The sequence below is a fragment of the Lissotriton vulgaris genome, chromosome 8 (assembly GCF_964263255.1).
Source record: "Lissotriton vulgaris chromosome 8, aLisVul1.2, whole genome shotgun sequence".
Classification (NCBI taxonomy): domain Eukaryota; kingdom Metazoa; phylum Chordata; class Amphibia; order Caudata; family Salamandridae; genus Lissotriton; species Lissotriton vulgaris.
In genome coordinates, this window is record NC_141696.1 from 2,538,859 (window position 1) to 2,566,005 (window position 27,147).

Genomic DNA, 27,147 nt, shown 5'->3' on the forward strand with positions numbered 1-27,147 from the left:
GGTGGCAGAGTGAGAGGCTGGCACTGGTGGCAGAGTAAGTGGTTGGCACTGGTGGCAGAATGAGCGGCAGGCACTGGTGGCAGAGTGAGAGGCTGGCACTGGTGGCAGAGTAAGAGGCTGGCACTGGTGGCAGAGTGGGAGGCTGGCACTGGTGGCAGAGTAAGAGGCTGGCACTGGTGGCAGAGTGGGAGGCTGGCACTGGTGGCAGAGTAAGAGGCTGGCACTGGTGGCAGAGTGGGAGGCTGGCACTGGTGGCAGAGTAAGAGGCTGGCACTGGTGGCAGAATGAGTGGCAGGCCCTTGTGGCAGAGTGGGAGGCTGGCACTGGTGGCAGAGTGGGAGGCTGGCACTGGTGGCAAAGTAAGAGGCTGGCACTGGTGGCAGAGTGGGAGGCTGGCACTGGTGGCAGAGTAAGAGGCTGGCACTGGTGGCAGAGTGGGAGGCTGGCACTGGTGGCAGAGTAAGAGGCTGGCACTGGTGGCAGAGTGGGAGGCTGGCACTGGTGGCAGAGTGGGAGGCTGGCACTGGTGGCAGAGTGGGAGGCTGGCACTGGTGGCAGAGTGGGAGGCTGGCACTGGTGGCAGAGTGGGAGGCTGGCACTGGTGGCAGAGTGAGAGGCTGGCACTGGTGGCAGAGTAAGAGGCTGGCACTGGTGGCAGAATTAGTGGCAGGCCCTTGTGGCAGAGTAAGAGGCTGGCACAGGTGGCAGAATGAGTGGCAGGCACTGGTGGCAGAGTGAGAGGCTGGCACTGGTGGCAGAATGAGTGGCAGGCACTGGTGGCAGAGTGAGAGGCTGGCACTGGTGGCAGAGTAAGTGGCTGGCACTGGTGGCAGAATGAGCGGCAGGCACTGGTGGCAGAGTGAGAGGCTGGCACTGGTGGCAGAGTGGGAGGCTGGCACTGGTGGCAGAGTAAGAGGCTGGCACTGGTGGCAGAGTAAAAGGCTGGCACTGGTGGCAGAATGAGTGGCAGGCACTGGTGGCAGAGTAAGAGGCTGGCACAGGTGGCAGAATGAGTGGCAGGCACTGGTGGCAGAATGAGTGGCAGGCACTGGTGGCAGAGTAAGAGGCTGGCACTGGTGGCAGAGTGGGAGGCTGGCACTGGTGGCAGAGTAAGAGGCTGGCACTGGTGCCAGAGTGGGAGGCTGGCACTGGTGGCAGAGTAAGAGGCTGGCACTGGTGGCAGAGTGAGTGGCAGGCCCTTGTGGCAGAGTGGGAGGCTGGCACTGGTGGCAGAGTGGGAGGCTGGCACTGGTGGCAGAGTAAGAGGCTGGCACTGGTGGCCGAGTGGGAGGCTGGCACTGGTGGCAGAGTAAGAGGCTGGCACTGGTGGCAGAGTGGGAGGCTGGCACTGGTGGCAGAGTAAGAGGCTGGCACTGGTGGTAGAGTAAGAGGCTGGCACAGGTGGCAGAATGAGTGGCAGGCACTGGTGGCAGAATGAGTGGCTGGCACAGGTGGCAGAGTGAGAGGCTGGCACTGGTGGCAGAGTAAGTGGCTGGCGCTGGTGGCAGAGTGAGAGGCTGGCACTGGTGGCAGAGTAAGTGGCTGGCGCTGGTGGCAGAGTAAGAGGCTGGCACTGGTGGCAGAGTGGGAGGCTGGCACTGGTGGCAGAGTAAGAGGCTGGCACTGGTGGCAGAGTGGGAGGCTGGCACTGGTGGCAGAATGAGTGGCTGGCACTGGTGGCAGAGTGGGAGGCTGGCACTGGTGGCAGAATGAGTGGCAGGCCCTTGTGGCAGAGTGGGAGGCTGGCACTGGTGGCAGAGTGGGAGGCTGGCACTGGTGGCAGAGTAAGAGGCTGGCACTGGTGGCAGAGTGGGAGGCTGGCACTGGTGGCAGAGTGAGAGGCTGGCACTGGTGGCAGAGTAAGAGGCTGGCACTGGTGGCAGAATTAGTGGCAGGCCCTTGTGGCAGAGTAAGAGGCTGGCACAGGTGGCAGAATGAGTGGCAGGCACTGGTGGCAGAGTGAGAGGCTGGCACTGGTGGCAGAGTGGGAGGCTGGCACTGGTGGCAGAGTGGGAGGCTGGCACTGGTGGCAGAATGAGTGGCAGGCACTGGTGGCAGAGTGAGAGGCTGGCACTGGTGGCAGAGTGGGAGGCTGGCACTGGTGGCAGAGTGGGAGGCTGGCACTGGTGGCAGAGTGAGAGGCTGGCACTGGTGGCAGAGTAAGAGGCTGGCACTGGTGGCAGAATTAGTGGCAGGCCCTTGTGGCAGAGTAAGAGGCTGGCACAGGTGGCAGAATGAGTGGCAGGCACTGGTGGCAGAGTGAGAGGCTGGCACTGGTGGCAGAATGAGTGGAAGGCACTGGTGGCAGAGTGAGAGGCTGGCACTGGTGGCAGAGTAAGTGGCTGGCACTGGTGGCAGAATGAGCGGCAGGCACTGGTGGCAGAGTGAGAGGCTGGCACTGGTGGCAGAGTGGGAGGCTGGCACTGGTGGCAGAGTAAGAGGCTGGCACTGGTGGCAGAGTGGGAGGCTGGCACTGGTGGCAGAATGAGTGGCAGGCCCTTGTGGCAGAGTGGGAGGCTGGCACTGGTGGCAGAGTAAGAGGCTGGCACTGGTGGCAGAGTGGGAGGCTGGCACTGGTGGCAGAATGAGTGGCAGGCCCTTGTGGCAGAGTGGGAGGCTGGCACTGGTGGCAGAGTAAGAGGCTGGCACTGGTGGCAGAATGAGTGGCAGGCACTGGTGGTAGAGTGGGAGGCTGGCACTGGTGGCAGACTGAGTGGCAGGCACTGGTGGCAGAATGAGCAGCAGGCACTGGTGGCAGAATGAGCAGCAGGCACTGGTGGCAGAGTGGGAGGCTGGCTCTGGTGGCAGAGTGGGAGGCTGGCACTGGTGGGAGTGTGAGAGGCTGGCACTGGTGGCAGAGTAAGAGGCTGGCACTGGTGGCAGAATGAGTGGCAGGCCCTTGTGGCAGAGTAAGAGGCTGGCACTGGTGGCAGAGTGGGAGGCTGGCACAGGTGGCAGAATGAGTGGCAGTCACTGGTGGCAGAATGAGTGGCAGGCACTGGTGGCAGAGTGAGAGGCTGGCACTGGTGGCAGAGTAAGTGGCTGGCACTGGTGGCAGAATGAGTGGCAGGCCCTTGTGGCAGAGTAAGAGGCTGGCACTGGTGGCAGAGTGGGAGGCTGGCACTGGTGGCAGAGTGGGAGGCTGGCACTGGTGGGAGTGTGAGAGGCTGGCACTGGTGGCATAGTAAGAGGCTGGCACTGGTGGCAGAATGAGTGGCAGGCCCTTGTGGCAGAGTAAGAGGCTGGCACTGGTGGCAGAGTGGGAGGCTGGCACAGGTGGCAGAATGAGTGGCAGGCACAGGTGGCAGAATGAGTGGCAGGCACTGGTGGCAGAATGAGCGGCAGGCACTGGTGGCAGAGTGGGAGGCTGGCACTGGTGGCAGAGTGGGAGGCTGGCACTGGTGGCAGAGTAAGAGGCTGGCACTGGTGGCAGAATGAGTGGCAGGCACTGGTGGCAGAGTGGGAGGCTGGCACTGGTGGCAGAGTGGGAGGCTGGCACTGCTGGCAGAGTAAGAGGCTGGCACTGGTGGCAGAATGAGAGGCAGGCACTGGTGGCAGAGTGAGAGGCTGGCACTGGTGGCAGAGTAAGTGGCTGGCACTGGTGGCAGAATGAGCGGCAGGCACTGGTGGCAGAGTGAGAGGCTGGCACTGGTGGCAGAATGAGCGGCAGGCACTGGTGGCAGAGTGGGAGGCTGGCTCTGGTGGCAGAGTAAGAGGCTGGCACTGGTGGCAGAGTAAGAGGCTGGCACTGGTGGCAGAGTGGGAGGCTGGCACTGGTGGCAGAGTAAGAGGCTGGCACTGGTGGCAGAGTGGGAGGCTGGCACTGGTGGCAGAGTGGGAGGCTGGCACTGGTGGCAGAGTAAGAGGCTGGCACTGGTGGTAGAGTGAGAGGCTGGCACTGGTGGCAGAGTGGGAGGCTGGCACTGGTGGCAGAGTGGGAGGCTGGCACTGGTGGCAGAATGAGTGGCAGGCCCTTGTGTCAGAGTGGGAGGCTGGCACTGGTGGCAGAGTAAGAGGCTGGCACTGGTGGCAGAATGAGTGGCAGGCACTGGTGGTAGAGTGGGAGGCTGGCACTGGTGGCAGACTGAGTGGCAGGCACTGGTGGCAGAATGAGCAGCAGGCACTGGTGGCAGAATGAGCAGCAGGCACTGGTGGCAGAGTGGGAGGCTGGCTCTGGTGGCAGAGTGGGAGGCTGGCACTGGTGGGAGTGTGAGAGGCTGGCACTGGTGGCAGAGTAAGAGGCTGGCACTGGTGGCAGAATGAGTGGCAGGCCCTTGTGGCAGAGTAAGAGGCTGGCACTGGTGGCAGAGTGGGAGGCTGGCACAGGTGGCAGAATGAGTGGCAGGCACTGGTGGCAGAATGAGTGGCAGGCACTGGTGGCAGAGTGAGAGGCTGGCACTGGTGGCAGAGTAAGTGGCTGGCACTGGTGGCAGAATGAGTGGCAGGCCCTTGTGGCAGAGTAAGAGGCTGGCACTGGTGGCAGAGTGGGAGGCTGGCACTGGTGGCAGAGTGGGAGGCTGGCACTGGTGGGAGTGTGAGAGGCTGGCACTGGTGGCATAGTAAGAGGCTGGCACTGGTGGCAGAATGAGTGGCAGGCCCTTGTGGCAGAGTAAGAGGCTGGCACTGGTGGCAGAGTGGGAGGCTGGCACTGGTGGCAGAGTGGGAGGCTGGCACTGGTGGCAGAATGAGCGGCAGGCACTGGTGGCAGAGTGGGAGGCTGGCTCTGGTGGCAGAGTAAGAGGCTGGCACTGGTGGCAGAGTAAGAGGCTGGCACTGGTGGCAGAGTGGGAGGCTGGCACTGGTGGCAGAGTAAGAGGCTGGCACTGGTGGCAGAGTGGGAGGCTGGCACTGGTGGCAGAGTGGGAGGCTGGCACTGGTGGCAGAGTGGGAGGCTGGCACAGGTGGCAGAATGAGTGGCAGGCACAGGTGGCAGAATGAGTGGCAGGCACTGGTGGCAGAATGAGCGGCAGGCACTGGTGGCAGAGTGGGAGGCTGGCACTGGTGGCAGAGTGGGAGGCTGGCACTGGTGGCAGAGTAAGAGGCTGGCACTGGTGGCAGAATGAGTGGCAGGCACTGGTGGCAGAGTGGGAGGCTGGCACTGGTGGCAGAGTGGGAGGCTGGCACTGGTGGCAGAGTAAGAGGCTGGCACTGGTGGCAGAATGAGAGGCAGGCACTGGTGGCAGAGTGAGAGGCTGGCACTGGTGGCAGAGTAAGTGGCTGGCACTGGTGGCAGAATGAGCGGCAGGCACTGGTGGCAGAGTGAGAGGCTGGCACTGGTGGCAGAATGAGCGGCAGGCACTGGTGGCAGAGTGGGAGGCTGGCTCTGGTGGCAGAGTAAGAGGCTGGCACTGGTGGCAGAGTAAGAGGCTGGCACTGGTGGCAGAGTGGGAGGCTGGCACTGGTGGCAGAGTAAGAGGCTGGCACTGGTGGCAGAGTGGGAGGCTGGCACTGGTGGCAGAGTGGGAGGCTGGCACTGGTGGCAGACTGAGTGGCATGCACTGGTGGCAGACTGAGTGGCAGGCACTGGTGGCAGACTGAGTGGCAGGCACTGGTGGCAGAGTGGGAGGCTGGCACTGGTGGCAGAGTGGGAGGCTGGCACTGGTGGCAGAGTGGGAGGCTGGCACTGGTGGCAGAGTGGGAGGCTGGCACTGGTGGCAGAGTAAGAGGCTGGCACTGGTGGCAGAATGAGTGGCAGGCACTGGTGGCAGAGTGGGAGGCTGGCACTGGTGGGAGTGTGAGGCTGGCACTGGTGGCAGAGTAAGAGGCTGGCACTGGTGGCAGAGTAAGAGGCTGGCACTGGTGGCAGAATGAGTGGCAGGCACTGGTGGCAGAGTGGGAGGCTGGCACTGGTGGGAGTGTGAGGCTGGCACTGGTGGCAGAGTAAGAGGCTGGCACTGGTGGCAGAGTAAGAGGCTGGCACTGGTGGCAGAATGAGTGGCTATCACTAGTGGCAGAGTGAGAGGCTGGCACTAGTGGCAGAGTGGGAGGCTGGCACTGGTGGCAGAGTGGGAGGCTGGCACTGGTGGCAGAGTGGGAGGCTGGCACTGGTGGCAGAGTGGGAGGCTGGCACTGGTGGCAGAGTGGGAGAGGCTGGCACTGGTGGCAGAATGAGTGGCTGGCACTGGTGGCAGACTGAGTGGCAGGCACTGGTGGCAGAATGAGCGGCAGGCACTGGTGGCAGAATGAGCAGCAGGCACTGGTGGCAGATTGGGAGGCTGGCACTGGTGGCAGAGTGGGAGGCTGGCACTGGTGGCAGAGTGAGAGGCTGGCACTGGTGGCAGACTGAGCGGCAGGCACTGGTGGCAGAATGAGCGGCAGGCACTGGTGGCAGAGTGGGAGGCTGGCACTGGTGGCAGAGTGGGAGGCTGGCACTGGTGGCAGAGTAAGAGGCTGGCACTGGTGGCAGAATGAGTGGCAGGCACTGGTGGCAGAGTAAGAGGCTGGCACTGGTGGCAGAGTGGGAGGCTGGCACTGGTGGCAGAGTAAGAGGCTGGCACTGGTGGCAGAGTGGGAGGCTGGCACTGGTGGCAGAATGAGTGGCAGGCCCTTGTGGCAGAGTGGGAGGCTGGCACTGGTGGCAGAGTAAGAGGCTGGCACTGGTGGCAGAGTGGGAGGCTGGCACTGGTGGCAGAATGAGTGGCAGGCCCTTGTGGCAGAGTGGGAGGCTGGCACTGGTGGCAGAGTAAGAGGCTGGCACTGGTGGCAGAATGAGTGGCAGGCACTGGTGGCAGAGTGGGCGGCTGGCACTGGTGGCAGACTGAGTGGCAGGCACTGGTGGCAGAATGAGCAGCAGGCACTGGTGGCAGAATGAGCAGCAGGCACTGGTGGCAGAGTGGGAGGCTGGCACTGGTGGCAGAGTGGGAGGCTGGCACTGGTGGGAGTGTGAGAGGCTGGCACTGGTGGCAGAGTAAGAGGCTGGCACTGGTGGCAGAATGAGTGGCAGGCCCTTGTGGCAGAGTAAGAGGCTGGCACTGGTGGCAGAGTGGGAGGCTGGCACAGGTGGCAGAATGAGTGGCAGGCACTGGTGGCAGAATGAGTGGCAGGCACTGGTGGCAGAGTGAGAGGCTGGCACTGGTGGCAGAGTAAGTGGCTGGCACTGGTGGCAGAATGAGTGGCAGGCCCTTGTGGCAGAGTAAGAGGCTGGCACTGGTGGCAGAGTGGGAGGCTGGCACTGGTGGCAGAGTGGGAGGCTGGCACTGGTGGGAGTGTGAGAGGCTGGCACTGGTGGCATAGTAAGAGGCTGGCACTGGTGGCAGAATGAGTGGCAGGCCCTTGTGGCAGAGTAAGAGGCTGGCACTGGTGGCAGAGTGGGAGGCTGGCACAGGTGGCAGAATGAGTGGCAGGCACAGGTGGCAGAATGAGTGGCAGGCACTGGTGGCAGAATGAGCGGCAGGCACTGGTGGCAGAGTGGGAGGCTGGCACTGGTGGCAGAGTGGGAGGCTGGCACTGGTGGCAGAGTAAGAGGCTGGCACTGGTGGCAGAATGAGTGGCAGGCACTGGTGGCAGAGTGGGAGGCTGGCACTGGTGGCAGAGTGGGAGGCTGGCACTGGTGGCAGAGTAAGAGGCTGGCACTGGTGGCAGAATGAGAGGCAGGCACTGGTGGCAGAGTGAGAGGCTGGCACTGGTGGCAGAGTAAGTGGCTGGCACTGGTGGCAGAATGAGCGGCAGGCACTGGTGGCAGAGTGAGAGGCTGGCACTGGTGGCAGAATGAGCGGCAGGCACTGGTGGCAGAGTCGGAGGCTGGCTCTGGTGGCAGAGTAAGAGGCTGGCACTGGTGGCAGAGTGGGAGGCTGGCACTGGTGGCAGAGTAAGAGGCTGGCACTGGTGGCAGAGTGGGAGGCTGGCACTGGTGGCAGAGTAAGAGGCTGGCACTGGTGGCAGAGTGAGAGGCTGGCACTGGTGGCAGAGTGGGAGGCTGGCACTGGTGGCAGAGTGGGAGGCTGGCACTGGTGGCAGAGTGGGAGGCTGGCACTGGTGGCAGAGTGGGAGGCTGGCACTGGTGGCAGAGTGGGAGGCTGGCACTGGTGGCAGAGTGGGAGAGGCTGGCACTGGTGGCAGAATGAGCGGCTGGCACTGGTGGCAGACTGAGTGGCATGCACTGGTGGCAGACTGAGTGGCAGGCACTGGTGGCAGACTGAGTGGCAGGCACTGGTGGCAGAATGAGCGGCAGGCACTGGTGGCAGAGTGGGAGGCTGGCACTGGTGGCAGAGTGGGAGGCTGGCACTGGTGGCAGAGTAAGAGGCTGGCACTGGTGGCAGAATGAGTGGCAGGCACTGGTGGCAGAGTGGGAGGCTGGCACTGGTGGGAGTGTGAGGCTGGCACTGGTGGCAGAGTAAGAGGCTGGCACTGGTGGCAGAGTAAGAGGCTGGCACTGGTGGCAGAATGAGTGGCAGGCACTGGTGGCAGAGTGGGAGGCTGGCACTGGTGGCAGAGTAAGAGGCTGGCACTGGTGGCAGAGTAAGAGGCTGGCACTGGTGGCAGAATGAGTGGCTGGCACTAGTGGCAGAGTGAGAGGCTGGCACTAGTGGCAGAGTGGGAGGCTGGCACTGGTGGCAGAGTGGGAGGCTGGCACTGGTGGCAGAGTGGGAGGCTGGCACTGGTGGCAGAGTGGGAGGCTGGCACTGGTGGCAGAGTGGGAGGCTGGCACTGGTGGCAGAGTGGGAGAGGCTGGCACTGGTGGCAGAATGAGCGGCTGGCACTGGTGGCAGACTGAGTGGCATGCACTGGTGGCAGAATGAGCGGCAGGCACTGGTGGCAGAATGAGCAGCAGGCACTGGTGGCAGATTGGGAGGCTGGCACTGGTGGCAGAGTGGGAGGCTGGCACTGGTGGCAGAGTGAGAGGCTGGCACTGGTGGCAGACTGAGTGGCAGGCACTGGTGGCAGAGTGGGAGGCTGGCACTGGTGGCAGAGTGGGAGGCTGGCACTGGTGGCAGAGTAAGAGGCTGGCACTGGTGGCAGAATGAGTGGCAGGCACTGGTGGCAGAGTGGGAGGCTGGCACTGGTGGGAGTGTGAGGCTGGCACTGGTGGCAGAGTGGGAGGCTGGCACTGGTGGCAGAATGAGTGGCAGGCACTTGTGGCAGAGTGGGAGAGGCTGATACATCTCAGAGGAGCAGATTCCTGTGGGGAATGCTGTCTCTGGGGCCCCCACCCTTGTTCCGGGTCTGGCTCTTGCTCTGACTGGAGAGAAACAATGTCTATTGATACTTTTTTTCTCTTCAGTCAGCGGGAGGGGCTCAGAGGGGGCTGCAGACAGCCTGCACCTTCTTTAGAGGGAGAGAGGCTTGCTTCAGCGCAAGCCTCTCTCTCACAGCTCTCACCGAAGAGCTGAGGGGGGCCTGGGCCCCGTTCATTTACTGAAGAGAGTGGGCTCCCCCGCACCGCGTTTGTTACGCCCCTGGGCAGGAAGGAAATGAAGATAAAACTGAAGCTGTGACGCCCCTGTCTGTGCTCTGCTTTACTCCTCTCCATATCTCTTCTGTCCTGCAGGTTGAGGAGCTGCTCCCTCACCGGTTCATGCTGCGGAGACCTTGCCTCTGTCCTGGAAACAAACACATCTCTCACAGAGCTCGACCTGAGCAGCAATTATAAGCTGAGAGACACTGGAGTGAAGAAGTTGTGTGAAGGCCTCAAACATCCAAACTGCAAACTACAGACACTGAGGTACAGAGCTGTGCAGGTCTTATCACGTCATTGATTTCAAAATATACATCGTAGGTGGGGCTCACACAAATATTATAAAAATGTATTTAAATGTTTACATGATTGCCTCTTTTCTGTTAATGTCGTGATAAAGGCACCCATTAATAACATTTGTGAATTAAGTCAGGTTTGTGAAGTGGGGGCACCCGAGCCCCAATCCATGGCCATGAAAGAAGCCCCTGTCATGTTGCAGAGGGGCACTTTTAAAGCCTGTTGCTCAGGTATTTGAGAGAAAGTGGAATAGGTCGTAACTAGAGGGCAGGTCAGTTCCTTCCAGTGAGGGCGCCTCGCTCACCAGTGTCCCTGCTGTTACCAGACCGGCTGCTGGATACGAGGCCGAGGAATGTCAGTGAGATACAGGGGGCTCTGAGGCGCTCTTCATCCTCTGCGGGGGCCTCCGAGGCCCTCTTCATTCTCTGCGGGGGGGGCTCTGGGCCCTCTTCATTCTCTGCGGGGGGCTCCGAGGCCCTCTTCATTCTCTGGGGGGGCTCCGAGGCCCTCTTCATTCTCTAAGGGGGCTCTGAGGCCCTCTTCATTCTCTGCGGGGGCTCTGAGGCCCTCTTCCTTATCCATGGGGGGGCTCCGAGGCCTTCTTCATTCTCTGTGGGGGGCTCTGAGGCCCTCTTCATTCTCTGTGGGGGGGGTCTTAGGCCCTCTTCATTCTCTGGGGGGCTCCGAGGCCCTCTTCATTCTCTGCAGGGGGAGGGACACATCATTGTGTCTTAAGCCACTGAAGGGACACGTAGAGATTACGCAGGGCGTGATTCAAGCCAGCAGCCGCCAGAGCATTGTTAGGCGAGCTCTTGACCCTTAGAAATTCATACTAATATAATAAAGAGAGAGCCCAAACCTTTGAGGCGGGTAATCTCAGGGACCACAACACCAATCACCACACCCAATACAGCGTTGGAAAGGGCAGTTGCAGCCAAAGGACATAGGCTATGCAGACGCCCACCATATACATTTAAAAGGTAAAAGAACTGTGCCAGCAAAGTAGTCCCTTGTGGGTGTGTCTGTGTTGTGCTGTGGGCGTGGGCTGGGTGCGTGACAAACGCTGGGGGCGTGTGGTACGTTCCGCCCTTCATGTCATGTCTCATATTGTGTGCTAGTCCCACCCTGCTCCCTTTAAATACCCCTGCACCCCATAATCATAACCCACCCTTACTCCTTAAAATACCCCAACACCTTAAACACTAACCCATCTTAACCCTATAAATATACCCTGTACCCCAAAACTCAAACCTATCCCTAAACCCTAAAAATACCTTTGTACCCCAAAACCCAAACCTAGCCCTGAACCCTATAAATACCCCTGTACCTCAAAACCCAAACCTACCCCTGAAACCTAAAAATACTCCTGTACCCCAAAACCCAAACCTAGCCCTGAACACTAAAAATACAACTGTACCCCAAAATCCAAACCTACCCATGAACCCTAAAATATCCCTGTACACCAAAACCCAAACCTAGCCCTGAACCCTTAAAATACCCCTGTACCCCAAAACCCAAACCTAGCCCTGAACCCTAAAAATAACCCTGTACCCCAAAACCCACACCTACCCCTGAACCCTAAAATACCCCTGTACCCCAAAACCCAAACCTAGCCCTGAACCCTAAGCATACCCCTGTACCCCAAAACCCAAGCCTAGCCCTGAACCCTAAAAATACCCCTATACCCCAAAATCCAAACCTAGCCCTGAACCCTAAAAATACCCCTGTACCCCAAAACCCATACCTATCCCTAAACCCTAAAACTACCGCTGTACCCCATTACCCAAAACTATATCTGAACCCTTAAAATACCGAAACACCCCAAAACATATACATCAGTAACCCAAAACATATACCCCTATACCCATACTTACTTTATCCAAACATTTTTTTAAAAAAATGCTTTGACCATTCATTCATTTACAACGAATATCTTTGTAAATGTATGCGTGGTAAAAGCATATAAAATGTAATGCCATGCGTTATAATGGCATTGCAGAGTCATGGTACTTTCGTAATGAAAGTATGCGGAGTGATGGTATGCGGAAAGAAAGTTGCGGAATAATGGGTGTTTACCCTCCCCCGGTAAGTACATTGGTGGCACGGCGGCCCACATCTCCAGCAACATACTCAAATTTTTTCACCACCGATTTGAAAAATGCACAGGTCTCTCTCATTGATGGCCAGGACCGACATACACTTTTAGACACACCTCCCGCCACAAGTTCTAGAATTGCGAACTTTAGAGCTGGGGAGCTACGTTCGAATCTCGGCATCAGCTCAACATCCTGTGATTCCAGGCAAATCGCTTTGTCTCCCCGTGCCTACCACAAATGAATTTGTTCTTCTGTAATGTAAATTGTGCTCATGCCATGTTGTCGAGTTCGCGCTATATAATATTGCAAGGAAAAATAAAATAGGGAAACTCGAGTTCACACACTACTGAACGCGCACTATTAAGTGCATCCGCAGTGCACTGCGAATCGGAGCGTTTCACAGGCCTGTCACAGATAAGAAATGCTATCAAAGCGAAATCCTACAAAACAATATACTACTGGCCGGCAGCAATTCATACCCGGACAACGTCGGGACGGGCTGCTAGTTACAATATAAAGGAGCGGACATTTGTTTTTCACGCTCTCCCCTTAATGATCTCCCCATTTGCTTGTCTCTTGCTAAGTGTTTCCTCGCCGTCTGCCCTCAGGGCCTCATTGATGAGTTTTTGCCGTAGGGCAGCGCTGCAGGCCTTCCTGCCCTACGGCAAAAGAAAAGGGGAGGAATGCGTTGTCTGTATCAGATACGGAGCATTCCTGCCCTTTTTTCCAGCACTTGCACACAATGGGCTGCCGTGCGCCAAGCCAGGCACAAAATCAATCACAAGAGCCTTTTTACTCTTTTTTTTGTGTACCACAGAATGCTGCACACATACAAAAAGGAAACATTAAGAGAAATTAAGATATTTCTCCTTGTTGTGCCTCCCTCACGCAACCACAGCCGTTCCTATGCATCAGCTTCTTCCTCTCGTATCAGCATTCCTGGTGCTGAGGACACACTCACTTGTGCTTATTCCACTCACTTCTAGTCTTCAGTGCATCTCCTTTAGCTCTGCTGGTGGATAGATCTCCTCAGGTGCAGAGGATCACAGGTGTGTATTGCACTCAGTTCTTGTCTTCAGTGCATCTTCTCTCTCTGCTGTTGGACAGATCTCCTCAGGTGCAGAGGATCACAGGTGTGTATTGCACTCAGTTCTTGTCTTCAGTGCATCTTCTCTCTCTGCTGTTGGACAGATCTCCTCAGGTGCAGAGGATCACAGGTGTGTATTGCACTCAGTTCTTATTTTCAGTGCTTCTTCTCACTGTGTGTGTGTTGGATAAATCTCCCCAGGTGCAGTTAACAAATGTGTTTCAAAACAATCTGCCAACTATTTACTCTCTGCCTTTCACAAGGCTTGTTGTACAGTGGCTGAAGATCAGGAGGAGGCCATGAAAGGTAGAGCAGGCTGCAGAGAGGGGCATTTGTAAGAAGAAACGAAGCATAGGCTGCGGAGCTCTGCACCTATCCGTTCTACGTAGGCTGAGAGATAGCTCTGCTGTCAGAGCTCTGCACCTCTCTGTTCTAAGTAGGCTGAGAGATAGCTCTGCTGTCAGAGCTCTGCACCTCTCTGTTCTACGTAGGCCGAGAGATAGCTCTGCTCTCGGAGCTCTGCACCTCTCTGTTCTGCGTAGGCTGAGAGATAGCTCTGCTGCCAGTTCTCTGCACCTCTCTGCTCTACGTAGGAAGAGAGATAGCTCTGCTGTCAGAGCTCTGCTCCTCTCTGCTCTACGTAGGAAGAGAGATAGCTCTGCTGTCAGAGCTCTGCTCCTCTCTGCTCTACGTAGGAAGAGAGATAGCTCTGCTGCCAGTTCTCTGCACCTCTCTGCTCTACGTAGGCTGAGAGATAGCTCTGCTGTCAGCGCTCTGCACCTCTCTGTTCTGCGTAGGCCGAGAGATAGCTCTGCTGTCAGAGCTCCACACCTCTCTGTTCTACGTAGGCTGAGAGATAGCTCTGCTGTCAGAGGTCTGTACCTCTCTGTTCTGCGTAGGCTGAGAGATATCTCTGCTGTCAGAGCTCTGCACCTCTCTGTTCTGCGTAGGCTGAGAGATAGCTCTGCTGTCAGAGCTCTGCACCTCTCTGTTCTGCGTAGGCTGAGAGATATCTCTGCTGTCAGAGCTCTGCACCTCTCTGTTCTCCGTAGGCTGAGAGATAGCTCTGCTGTCAGAGCTCTGCACCTCTCTGTTCTACGTAGGCTGAGAGATAGCTCTGCTGTCAGAGCTCTGCACCTCTCCATTCTACGTAAGCTGAGAGATAGCTTTGCTGTCAGAGCTCTGCACCTCTCTGTTCATCCTAGGCTGAGATATAGCTCTGCTGTCAGAGCTCTGCACCTCTCTGCTCTACAAAGGCTGAGTGATAGCTCTGCTCTCAGAGCGTCGTACCACTCTGTTCTACGTAGGATGAGAGATATCTCTGCTGTCAGAGCTCTGCACCTCTCTGTTCTCCGTAGGCTGAGAGATAGCTCTGCTCTCGGAGCTCTGCACCTCTCTGTTCTAGGTCAAAAGCATACTGACACCAGGCAATAACCATGGAAGCTGATCCTACTTCCCTACAGACATTTTCACGTACAATGGACAATGTTGATTTTTGATTTTTGTTGGACAATGGTTGGGGACAGGTGTAGGAGAGTAGGGTCTGCTTCCTATGGTCACCCCCACTTTTTGCTGTGATTATCTGGTTTTTCAACTTTAATGTGGCTGTGGGCCTGCTAATCAGACCCACAGCCCAGCTGTTCTCTCTCCAAATTGATACCATGCACTTTAGGTGCATACCAGATTGGTTACTGGGTCATCCTTGTGAGCCCCTTTATAGTGTACCCAGGTACCCAGGGCATCGGTGCACCCTAGGCCTACCAGGGGCTGCAGCATGTATTGTGCCACCCCTCGTTTGCCGTCCAAACTGACACCACAGGTCTGAATGGGGGTTGGGAGCACAGTGCCTCACAGTCCCAGCACAGTTCGCCCCTTTGCATCCTGGTAAATGCAGTACACAGTTCAAACTTACTTCAAAAATAGCTGGAGTTTTTCACCAAAGTTGGTGCAGACATGGCTGTATATCTCTAGACACGTGTTTCTGGGTTGAGCCCTTCATCAATAGAGAGCAGCAGTTTTAGAGAGCAAAGAAAAATCATCTGGGATTGCTGGAAATGCTGCCAAGTTCCTCTCAGGTCACAGTACCACTCACAGGCACACAGGTGCATCTCCAAAGCTCGTCAGCTTGCTGGCTCAAGGGAGTCTTTTAAACAGAAAGTGGATTGGGAGCACACTGCCTCATAGTCCCAGCACGGTTCACCCCTTTGCATCCTTGTAAATGAAGTACACAGTTCAAACTTACTTCAAAATTAGCTGGAGTTTTACTGAAGAAGGACAATTATCCTGAAACACGTGTCTAGAGATACACAGCACTGGCTGCACCAACAAGGGTGAAAAACTAATGCCTTATACAGAAGAAAGTGTTATCATGCACTGCATTTATTATGATGCATCGGGGCAAACTGAATGCTGGAGTGTGAGGAAGTGAGTGTCCACCCCCCTCCTATTTGAAAAGGCTCCCTTGAGCTAATGAGCTGATGAGCTCTGGTTGATGCACCTGCGCCCAGCGAGTGGTATTGAGACCCAAAAAGACTTTGAGCAGCATCTCCAGCCCTCCCCAAAAAAGTGTTGCTCTCTACTGAAGAAGGACAATTATCCTGAAACACGTGTCTAGAGATACACAGCACTGGCTGCGCCAACAAGGGTGCAAAACTAAAGCCTGATACCGAAGAAAGTGATATCATGCACTGCCCTGCGCCCATACTCCAACACTTTTAAACATTACGTTGGAGTTTTGACCAAGTTTGATTTTCCAGACATCATTGAGAGATTCTGGGAAGACAGTCAGTTGAAGAAGCTGGAGGTTGCTGTACACATGCGATCAATTAGGTGAGAGCAATTTCACAACAATCACAGACAAGTGGCCGCATGTATCAGACTGATCAAACTCGCAATATTCTGATCACAAATTCATCATTATAATATTAATATGCAACAAAATATCACGTCTATTATGTGATGATCACTGTTAGAAATGGGATCCTCGGCTGGCCAAGGCTCACGCCAAAACCAGTCAGAGATCACCACTCTAAGTCAGGGCAAGGGAGTTACACACCAAGATAACCCCTGCTCACCCCCTTGGTAACGTGACACGAGCAGTAAGGCTAAACCCGGAGGCGATGTGAGTTAAGCGTTAACCTTTTTATGCACGCACCCCCAGCAACAACATCCAAGGCCCACCACAAAGGAAACTCCACAGAAGGTTATGTATAAAAATAGCCTTTGTATTACACCAAAACACACATTAGATAAAAACACACACTTTACAATGTGCAACAGGCACGGGCAGAATTTACAGGGGATATATGTACAGGACAGGGCCACATGGACCACTGTCAGGAATATGCACTTTTAGGTTTGGAAATAGCACTTGTAGAACATAGAAAAATTACTTTAGCACCAAATAGAAAATAGAGCACCCAACCAGTAACTACTGGTAACAAGTAAGTACCACCTACGCAACCCTAGCCACCTTAGGAGAATATTATCCAGGGAATTAGGAACATCACATTTGTATCACAATACATTTAGGGGTATAGTAGACTTGAACACATTACACAACCGGGGCCGCTCAAAGCGAAAGGAAACTGCCCCCTTAAAAGTGGAGCCTCACTGGCTCTTGCTGCGGAATGCCCCCGGAGCCCTTACACGGAGAGAGCATACTGGGGGGGGGGGGGGCACTGGCAATGTGCCCCGACGCCCCCCTCTGCTACAACAACACCGGGCCCCACTTATCGGTTTGCGAGGACTCCTCTGGGAGACACAGGGCTCGCACCGCAGCTGCCGGAGCCCTGCCTCTCGTAGTCCTTCCGACGGTGTCAGGCAGACGTCGCGGGGCTCTCTGCTTCTGCCGGCGCTGCGGCACTTGTCAGGACGTCCTGGGAGGCGGGGTAGGCTCCCGTGCTCCCTCTCACCGGCCACTTCCTTCTTCACCCAGGAGCGCGGGGTCGGCTCCCGTCCACTTCCGGGTCTGGGCAAGCACTTCAGGGTCGCGGCTGCAGCCAATGGCAGCACGGCCCTGGGTTGTGGAGGCGGGACAGCGCCTCAGAGGATTCTCGGCCTGCAGCGGTTATTTTCCTTCACCAGTGCAGGGTGGGTGTTGGACAGGCCACATGAAGGGCCGCTCTCCCCTGGCTCAACCAGGCCCGAGCCCAGTCACGCAAGTACCACACACCACCATTGCACGTCCTCCGTCCCCTCAGGGACCCCGGCCCTCGAACATGTTAACCTCGTGGGTCCGATCCACTGCCGGCCCACGCGCCCAGCCCGGGCCGCCATCTTGGACACTTCACCACGAGGCCGCCTGGCCCCCGATCGACCTCAACCCTGGGCCTAGCCCGGCCTCAGACATTCCGGCACCACCCTCCACCCAGGAGGTGAGCGGGCTACTTGGCAAGTCAATGGGAGAAAGAGGTGCCGATGGCTCTCCCCCGCCCAGTGCCGCTCGCCCATCGCCTCCCCGAGCGCTGGCTCCACCCCCCTGCTGGGTGTCTGGACTCCCTCATCCCGGACCTCCCGACCTCCAAGTGCGAGGGTCCGGACATCAAAGCACACCAGCCCTATAACTGGGGCAGCTCCAGAGCAGGAAGGCAGTTGTATCTTGGAGTCGAGAGACGTAAAGAGGAACTCATCCTGGACGGACTACTGGCGCTGCCGTAGCTCTGTCCTGTGCACCATCGTCCTGCCTGTTGGCGCTGCCACAGCCGTCGTAACCTTCATCTTTCATCGTCGTCGGGATCTGCTGGCGTGGCCGCGGACCGTTGTAACCGTCATCTTTCACCGGGACCTGCAGGCTCCGCCGCGGACCGTCGTCCTTCCTTCATCCATCTCGGGACCTGCTTGGCTCCTCCACGGCCCGATCATCTAGAACGCCGAGCTCGAGGATTGAGAGCTATTTTGTACTCATTGGTAACTAAGACTGTCCCGCTACCCTTTTCCTCAGCCAGAGATCAGAACCGAGGGGACCCCTGAGTCCAGACCTCCTTGTATCATACCATCGTAACCTAAGAATTGCATATAAAGTCTCGTTAACCTTCAACCTTGTGTGGTGTCCGTCTGTGGGGGGGAAGTTACTTGTCTGTACAGTCGTTGGAGACGGCTCTCCCTGGAGACCTCTCCCCGTAATCTCGGCCGACCCTCCCGGTCCGTCTAACATTGGTGGCCAGCGGCGCGATCCGAATCACCGCATAACGTACAGAGAGTAGCTCACCCCACAACGAACCACAATGTCAACTAAAGAGAGCGGATCAACTGAGAAGTTCCAAATGGAAAAACTAGAGGAATACAGCCACCGTGAACTAAAGCAGTTCTGCATCGAACTAGGTATCGCTACCACCGGACTAAGCACCAAGGACGATTTTAAGCATGCCCTAGAATCTTGGGCAGAGACCGGGGATGTCGAAGCCCCCGAGCAAAGCACCGCGAAAAATACCAACACGGCCCCGGAGGGGCAAAGAACCAGTCTCTCGCAAGACGAGATCCAAGAAAGAGAAAAAACCCGACTACACGAACTAGAAATGGCCCGACTCAAGATGGACGTAGAACTCAAGTTGGCCGAACAAAAAATAAACTTAGAGCACCTACGTCTCCGAGAAGAAAGAGAGGAGAAACAGAGGCAAAGGGAGCTCGAGGAAAAGAAACTAGCGTACGAGCACGAACGGAACCTAGCCGAGATCAACCTGCGCAAGCAGAATAAAGAGTTAGGGGTGTCCGACAGACCACGCACCCCAGGGACCACGGAGAAAGTACACATCCCCAAGGATGTTGTCCGAGAATATTTTCGAGAAGACGACATCCAGCAATGGTTTAAGGCCTATGAAATCGCGATGACTGCGCACCGGATCGATAGAAACGATTGGGGAGCCGGCCTATGGGGCAAATTCCTCAATGAGGGTCGCGATACCCTGTTACAGCTCCCAGACCACCAGATGACCTCCTACGACCATATGAAAGCGGCCCTCCTCACCCGCTATGGCCTCACGCCCGAGATGTACCGTCAGAGGTTCCGAGACTGCACACGCATCCCGGGTACAACTTGGGTGGACTATGTAACGTACTTTAGCCGAGCCTTCGAAGGCTGGATCAGAGGGAACAACGTCACGACCTACGAGCAGCTGTTCAATCTGATGGTATGGGAGCATCTGTCCAACAATTGCTTCATTGAACTACGCCAACACCTCCTCGACAGCAAGTTAACCGATCCCCGGCAGCTCGCAGCCGAAGCTGACCGGTGGGAGATCACCAGAGTGGGCCGGAATGGGTCCTACGAGCAGAACAGGAACAACAATGGTCACCACCGACCCAGAGGAGGAGGAGGGGGCCAAGGACGAGGAAGAGACAACACTCCGGCCGCCCCCGCTACCAGCACCACCCCCCCGGCCAACCGGGGCAGCACCCCGGCGCGACCGGGGTACAGAGCCAATGTTACATGTCACCGATGCCAACGAGTCGGCCACTATGCAAACGACCCAAGCTGCCCGCAGTATCAGAGTCCAAAACCCCGCCATGTGGCCGCCGCGGCACTAGGGGAAGAACAGATCTCCGAGGAACAAGAAACAGACGAGCAAGAGTATCAAGAGTGGGAGCCAGCCGCCATGACTCTCGCGTGCTTAGGGGGAAGAGACATGGTCCCGCGGGTCCCCCTACCCGCTAACACCCAGAAGTACAGCCAATGGGTGAGCATCAATGGACAACGGGCCGAAGCCCTTCGGGACACCGGGGCCAGTGTGACAGCCGTCCGCTGTCATCTGGTGACCCCAGAACAATATCTACCGAACATTCTCTGCCCTGTGCGATCAGCCGACAACTCGGAAAGTCTGTGTCGGATGGCCTGCGTCCCCTTTGAGTGGGGAGGGGTCTCCGGCATGTTGAAAGTGACGGTCCGAGACGACGCCCCCGTGGACTGCCTCCTCGGAAATGACCTGGAAAGCTCCCCGTGGGCCGCCGTGGAGCGAAAAGAACACTTGGGGATGTTGGGCGTCCCGGACTGGGCGTGCGTCACCACCCGGTCCATGGCCGCCCGTGCCAACCATCACCCGGAAGAACCAGAATGGCCGGCGCCACCGCCTCCGGTCGCCCCAGCCGAGACCCCCGACCATGACATCCCCCTCGAACTTGCTCAACCTTCCGACCTCGCCAACCTTGACCAGTGGGCTCAAGAAGGGGGACCCACACAAGAACAATTTCGTCAGGAGCAGAAGACCTGTCCTTCCCTCGAGGGACTCCGACAACAAGCGCTCGCCCAAAGCGCAGGGGATACCTCCGGAACTCATTGGGTCTACTGGGACAATGATCTGTTGTACAGCGAGCAACGAATCGCCGAGCTGGGGGCCAACCGAGTACTAGTAGTGCCCCTCCGCTTTAGAGACTTCCTGCTGAATCTGGCCCACGATGTCCCCCTGGCAGGGCACCTGGGACAGGATAAAACCTACAGCCGCCTAGTGACCCACTTCTTCTGGCCCAAAATGAGAAACGATGTGCACCAGCATTGCCGATCTTGCCCCACGTGCCAAGCCAGTGGAAAGAGCGGCCGCAAACTAAAGGCCCCCCTGCAACCCTTTCCAGTAGTCACGACCCCATTTGAGAGGGTCGGAATAGACATTGTGGGACCCCTGGACCCGCGTACAAGACAAGGCCATCGCTTCATCCTGGTACTAGTGGACCACGCCACCCGCTACCCTGAGGCTATTCCTCTCCGGACCGTGACAGCCCCAGTGGTCGGCCGGGCCCTGATGGGGATCTTCTCCCGTGTGGGGTTCCCCCGAGAAGTCGTCAGCGACAGAGGCACGAACTTTATCTCTAAATACATGAAGTCCCTCTGGCAACAGTGTGGGGTCACCTACCGCTTCACGACCCCCTATCACCCCCAAGGAAACGGACTTGTTGAGCGGTTCAATCGCACGCTAAAAGGGATGATCGGGGGATTGGAAGAGCCCCTCCGTCGCCAGTGGGACGTGCTGCTGCCGTGCCTCCTCTTCGCCTACCGGGAGGTCCCACAGAAGTCCCTAGGCTTCAGCCCATTCGAACTGCTATATGGGCACCCAGTGCGGGGGCCGCTCAGCCTGATCAAAGAAGGCTGGGAGATGCCTCCGGCCAAGAGTCCTCCAGATGTCTTCCGGTACCTCCTCACCCTCCGCAACCAGTCCCGGCGGTTCAGAGACCTAGCAAAAGCCAACCTAGAGGCCAGTCAAGAGGACATGAAGAAATGGTATGACCAGAACGCCTCATCCATTGAATTCGAGCCGGGGCAACAGGTATGGGTAATGTCCCCCACGGAGCCATGCGCTCTCCAAGACAAATGGACGGGACCCTTCAAGGTAATCGAGCGCAAGGGGCCTGCCACCTATCTGATCGATATGGAGTCCTCCCGGAACCCACTCCGAGTCCTCCACACCAACAGACTGAAGCCCCACTTTGCACGGACAGAACTCAGCCTACTGATGGCCACAGACAATGGGGTTGAAGACGACTCCGAGCCTCTCCCTGACCTCTTGCGGACCCAGGAGCAAGACGGCTCCGTGGATGGGGTCCGACTTTCGGAGACCCTCACCAGAGAACAACGCCAAGAGTGCCAAGCCCTCCTGTCACGGTTCGCCAGTCTGTTCTCCCTCACCCCAGGTGTCACTTCCTGGTGTGTGCACGATGTGGACACCGGAGACAGCCCTCCTATCCGCCACCGGGCCTACCGCGTACCTGATCGGGTACGGGCCTGCATCCAGGCGGAAGTAGCTAAGATGCTCACGCTCGGGGTCATCGAGCCCTCAGACAGTCCATGGGCCAGCCCGGTCGTACTGGTCCCCAAGGCAGCCGCCCCCGGAACCACACCAGAACTCCGGTTCTGCGTCGACTACCGGGGCCTGAATGAAGTCACCAGAACGGACGCACATCCCATCCCCCGGGCAGATGAACTGGTCGACCGAATGGGAGCTGCCCGCTACCTCAGCATCTTCGACCTGACGGCAGGTTATTGGCAGATCGGCCTCACACCCCGAGCACAAGAACGTTCTGCCTTCTCCACCCCCGATGGCCACTATCATTTTACGGTCATGCCCTTCGGCATGAAAAATGCCCCAGCGACTTTCCAACGGCTCGTCAATCAGGTCCTGGCGGGGCTCGAAGAGTTCAGCGCCGCCTACCTGGACGACATCGCTGTGTACAGCCACCATTGGACCGAACACCTCCACCACCTCCGAGCAGTGCTGCAAGCCCTTCAGCGAGCTGGTCTCACGATCAAGGCCAGCAAGTGTCAAATTGGACAAGGGTCTGTGACCTACCTCGGACACCAGGTGGGAAGCGGCCTAGTGGCCCCTCTACAGCTGAAAATTGCCGCCATCCAGAACTGGCAGCCCCCTATCACCCAAACCGAGGTACGAGCCTTCCTGGGCCTCACGGGCTACTACCGAAGGTTCGTGAAAGACTATGGTACCATAGTGGGGCCTCTCACCGAACTCACGTCAAAGAATCAGCCCAAGAAGGTGAACTGGACCCCAGAGTGTCAAGCGGCATTCGAACAGTTGAAGGCCGCCATGTGTTCCGCTCCTGTGCTCCAGGCCCCAGACTACAGCCGGGAGTTCGTCGTCCAGACGGACGCCTCCGACCAGGGCATTGGGGCGGTCCTGTCTCAAGTGAACACCGAAGGCCTTGATCAACCGGTGGCCTTCATCAGCCGGAGACTCCTACCACGGGAGCAACGCTGGAGCACCATAGAGAGGGAAGCCTTCGCTGTGGTATGGGCCCTCAAGAAGCTCCGGCCCTACCTTTTTGGCACCCACTTTCGGGTGCAGACTGACCACCGACCCCTGCAGTGGTTGATGCATATGCGGGGGGAAAACCCAAAATTGCTACGCTGGTCCATCTCCTTGCAAGGTATGGACTTCACAGTCGAACACCGGCCTGGGTCAGACCACGCCAACGCGGATGGCCTGTCCCGGTTTTTCCGCCTCGACGAGGAGAGTCCCCAAGAGGATGGGTAACTCTCCCCGCCTTCAGCTGGGGGGGACGCATGTTGGACAGGCCACATGAAGGGCCGCTCTCCCCTGGCTCAACCAGGCCCGAGCCCAGTCACGCAAGTACCACACACCACCATTGCACGTCCTCCGTCCCCTCAGGGACCCCGGCCCTCGAACATGTTAACCTCGTGGGTCCGATCCACTGCCGGCCCACGCGCCCAGCCCGGGCCGCCATCTTGGACACTTCACCACGAGGCCGCCTGGCCCCCGATCGACCTCAACCCTGGGCCTAGCCCGGCCTCAGACATTCCGGCACCACCCTCCACCCAGGAGGTGAGCGGGCTACTTGGCAAGTCAATGGGAGAAAGAGGTGCCGATGGCTCTCCCCCGCCCAGTGCCGCTCGCCCATCGCCTCCCCGAGCGCTGGCTCCACCCCCCTGCTGGGTGTCTGGACTCCCTCATCCCGGACCTCCCGACCTCCAAGTGCGAGGGTCCGGACATCAAAGCACACCAGCCCTATAACTGGGGCAGCTCCAGAGCAGGAAGGCAGTTGTATCTTGGAGTCGAGAGACGTAAAGAGGAACTCATCCTGGACGGACTACTGGCGCTGCCGTAGCTCTGTCCTGTGCACCATCGTCCTGCCTGTTGGCGCTGCCACAGCCGTCGTAACCTTCATCTTTCATCGTCGTCGGGATCTGCTGGCGTGGCCGCGGACCGTTGTAACCGTCATCTTTCACCGGGACCTGCAGGCTCCGCCGCGGACCGTCGTCCTTCCTTCATCCATCTCGGGACCTGCTTGGCTCCTCCACGGCCCGATCATCTAGAACGCCGAGCTCGAGGATTGAGAGCTATTTTGTACTCATTGGTAACTAAGACTGTCCCGCTACCCTTTTCCTCAGCCAGAGATCAGAACCGAGGGGACCCCTGAGTCCAGACCTCCTTGTATCATACCATCGTAACCTAAGAATTGCATATAAAGTCTCGTTAACCTTCAACCTTGTGTGGTGTCCGTCTGTGGGGGGGAAGTTACTTGTCTGTACAGTCGTTGGAGACGGCTCTCCCTGGAGACCTCTCCCCGTAATCTCGGCCGACCCTCCCGGTCCGTCTAACAGTGGGCACCTGCGAATTAACCCCTACAGCGGGGCACGCACCACATTTAGGGCCATGAAAGAAATAGCGGCCAGGTCCCTGGGGGGGTGGGCCCCTGTCAGGGGACTTAAAATATCGGCGAAAAGCGGCAAATAAGCGGGGTGGCTCCCGCACTGCAAGATTCACAAAAAGGGGGGATCCCCACGCCGGAGAATCCCTCGAGGGAGGAAGGAGTACTGCACCGGCTGCTAGGGGGCGAATCCAGCGCTCCCAGGCGCTGTAAGGCTCCAGCAAAGTTCAGGCCCCCAAAGTCCAGCAAGAGTCTTTCAGGAGGTGGGGGAGCAAGGCTGGGCCCAGAGCCAGCTCACAGGGTCCTCCTAGGCAGGGAGGCAATCCCCAGTGGTGGTCCTCCTGGTGCCCAGAAACAGCAGCCCCCCTCTGGAATGGATTCAAGAAGAGAATATTTTGTATGCGGACACAGCCTCTTTTTATACAGTAAAATCCTTTGTCTGTGTGCAGGGTGGGGGAAGAACCAGTCGCAGCTGGTTTTGGAGCACCTTGTTTTCCTCAGCCACCCTTTCCATTCACCAGGCAGGCTAGGGTCATCAGTCGCACCACAGGGGGTGGAGCCAGCATTGTGTGGGGAAAGCCCAGCCCTATTCAGGTCCCAGGTGCACCACTCCCTCACATCACACATGCTAATCTCACACTCACCACCGGGGCAGACCCATCATAACTCATGGAGCCTGGCACACCAGCCAGCTCCAGCCAATCACAAGCCAGCACATTCACTGCACAGAGAGGCACACTTCTAGAAGGGGCACTTCCATATTAGACACAAACACGCTGCACACATCATTGCGCAGCATTCAATCACACGAGTCTGCGCATACCAGACTCGAGCCTGCACACCCCACACATCAGGAACTACCAGGGACACATACATTCCCCATGCATTCCTATGGGAGGGCAAGCCTATCTCATCACAGGCACTCGGAGTGCGCACGCACTTTCCACTGGGACATAGTAAAAGTGTGCAGAAACCAAAAATCACCATCCCCAGATCACATACAAAAAGCAAAAAAAGTTCAGGGGTGAACCTGCCAGAAGGGCCAGGTCCAACAATCATCCTATGTCTGTCTCCAGTTACCCACAACAGGCCCCCACCCAACCACCTCATAGTTTCAAATTTGAGCCAGCCTGTACACACACAGCAACATCGCATATCCAAATCAAGTAAAATCAACGCATTCTTTGTGTAGCCTAGATTTGTATTTGTTAGCTAAAGCGACTGGTTGGGTCTTTGAAGATTGAGAAGCAGAAAGCAAGGCAGTGTGGACTCAGCAAACAAATGTTGCTAAGTATTGGAAGGGAATGAAAAAATCACCTTCACAAACAAAATGATCCCCCGTCATTAGCCACCAACACTGTAAATCATATCATACACAACTAAGTTAAATAGTTATAGTAGAACAAAGACCGAGTGTCACTGCCTGCCACTACGTGAATCATCTCAACACACTCACAAGCAACAATCACTCATAATATATATCATACTTTGGTGCGTGCAATACATGCAATCCACCTGGTGAAATTCAAGCGCGGTGACCGTGGTACATTGTCAATTTTTTGTTTCACGAAACAGACATTGGCCAATCTTGTAAATGTCATGATACACAGTTAGACTGCGTGGTTGGCCCCAGTTTTTTGGCATGATGGGCTCCTATGCATAAAACGCCCTCCCTTTGACCAGCGCCCCAGCACCTGTATTTTATATGTGTGAAGTTGTGCTGTGCAGGGAACACGCTTGTTTTTATAATGCATACTTTCTATTGTTTTACACTTTTGTCTGTTTACTTCTTGTCTTTGCTATTGCACTGTGTGTCAGAAAACTCTACTATTTACCCCCGGTACTGCGTGCCTGTAATGGTTACTTGCTAGGCGTATTTTTGCACCCAACACTGCATGCCTGCGGGTGCTTGAACACCCGCAGAAGTGCTGATATCCGGTGACCCCGTGGGTGCTCTCGGTGGCCATCTTGGATGTAGTTTTCCTACATGAACCACACTAGAATAGCCAGAAACCTCTTTGCCTTCAGAGTTCCAGAGAGGCAACACCCCCATGTTGAGGGAGCACCGAAAGCCCTACATTTGTCTGTCATCACCCAGGAACAGCAGAGTGGCTGCTCAGGCCCTCCTGAAAACCCACATTGTGATCTGGAAGAAAATCGCTATAATCACTACTTGGCCTTCTGAACCTGCATCAACCCCTTGCACGACATCTGTCATATTCACTGCTCGACCTTCCTGAAAATCTGAAAAACGAAACAAAAACTACACGTAAAGGTACCCAATGCATGCATGCATGCAAACGCATGCTGCAAATCACATTTTCTGTGAGTGACTTCAACCATACAAACCCTATTTCAACAGGCGTGCCCTAGTACAGTCAATAACTTGAAGCTTTGGCATGTGGCATACGTGAATAATAGCTTGGAACCTTTGGAATTAATGACTTGATGTTCTTTCTGAACGTTTCTTGTTTAAACTGTACTACCAATCCTGGTTCTAAGGGACATGTAAAGCTATGCCACCTGTGAGTCAAGGACCCCCACAGGTCTGAGAAGGTCTGAGAATCATCGGACATGTGGTGTCAAAAAAGCAATACTGTGTGTTACGTTAATGACTTAAAGTTGTTTCTGCATCTGTATAAGCACCATTCCTTGTACAAATAGCTATGTTGTGTCATAGTAGATTGCACATTTACGAGTTATTCAACAACATTCCTCCGTAGACTAAACTAAACGGACAGGGTCCTAGGACCTTGTAACGGACTTCACAATGGATTTAGTTGTTTGCAGGCAGGTAGGAGACTAGACCCTACTCACAACACAGTAAATACACTCGATGGGGGATACATTACAATGCAAAAAATAAGTTAAGTCACGATTAGCTCTTCCTTTTTGATTTGACAACTATAGAGCAGGAGCCTTATATATGTATAGGTTACCTAGGCAGCATAAAACTAAGGGGAGGTCCTGGCACATACCAGCATGCACAATGACTAATATGGGTGTACAAAATTTGCTTGCTCAACAAAGTGTGAGGAGATACATTTCTCCTTACATCAGCAAGAATAGCCTGACAGTTCTATACTAGGAGCAGGTGCATTCTATAAGCTAGGCCTTTCTGAGCATGTGCAAGGCTCTGGAAGAGGTAGAAAGCACATGGCAAGAAC

The 27,147-nt window shown here is 56.5% G+C and overlaps 1 protein-coding gene across 1 annotated transcript in view; it reads left to right on the top strand.

The window, feature by feature from the left end:
* The window catches only part of LOC147693195 (NACHT, LRR and PYD domains-containing protein 12-like), a 1,166,314-nt gene that overhangs the window by 852,132 nt on the left and 287,035 nt on the right, over window positions 1-27,147 (top strand). The window contains exon 8 of the mRNA XM_086933618.1: window positions 9,488-9,661. Coding sequence (XP_086789744.1) covers window positions 9,488-9,661 — 174 coding nt within the window. The remainder of the gene's footprint in view (window positions 1-9,487; window positions 9,662-27,147) is intronic.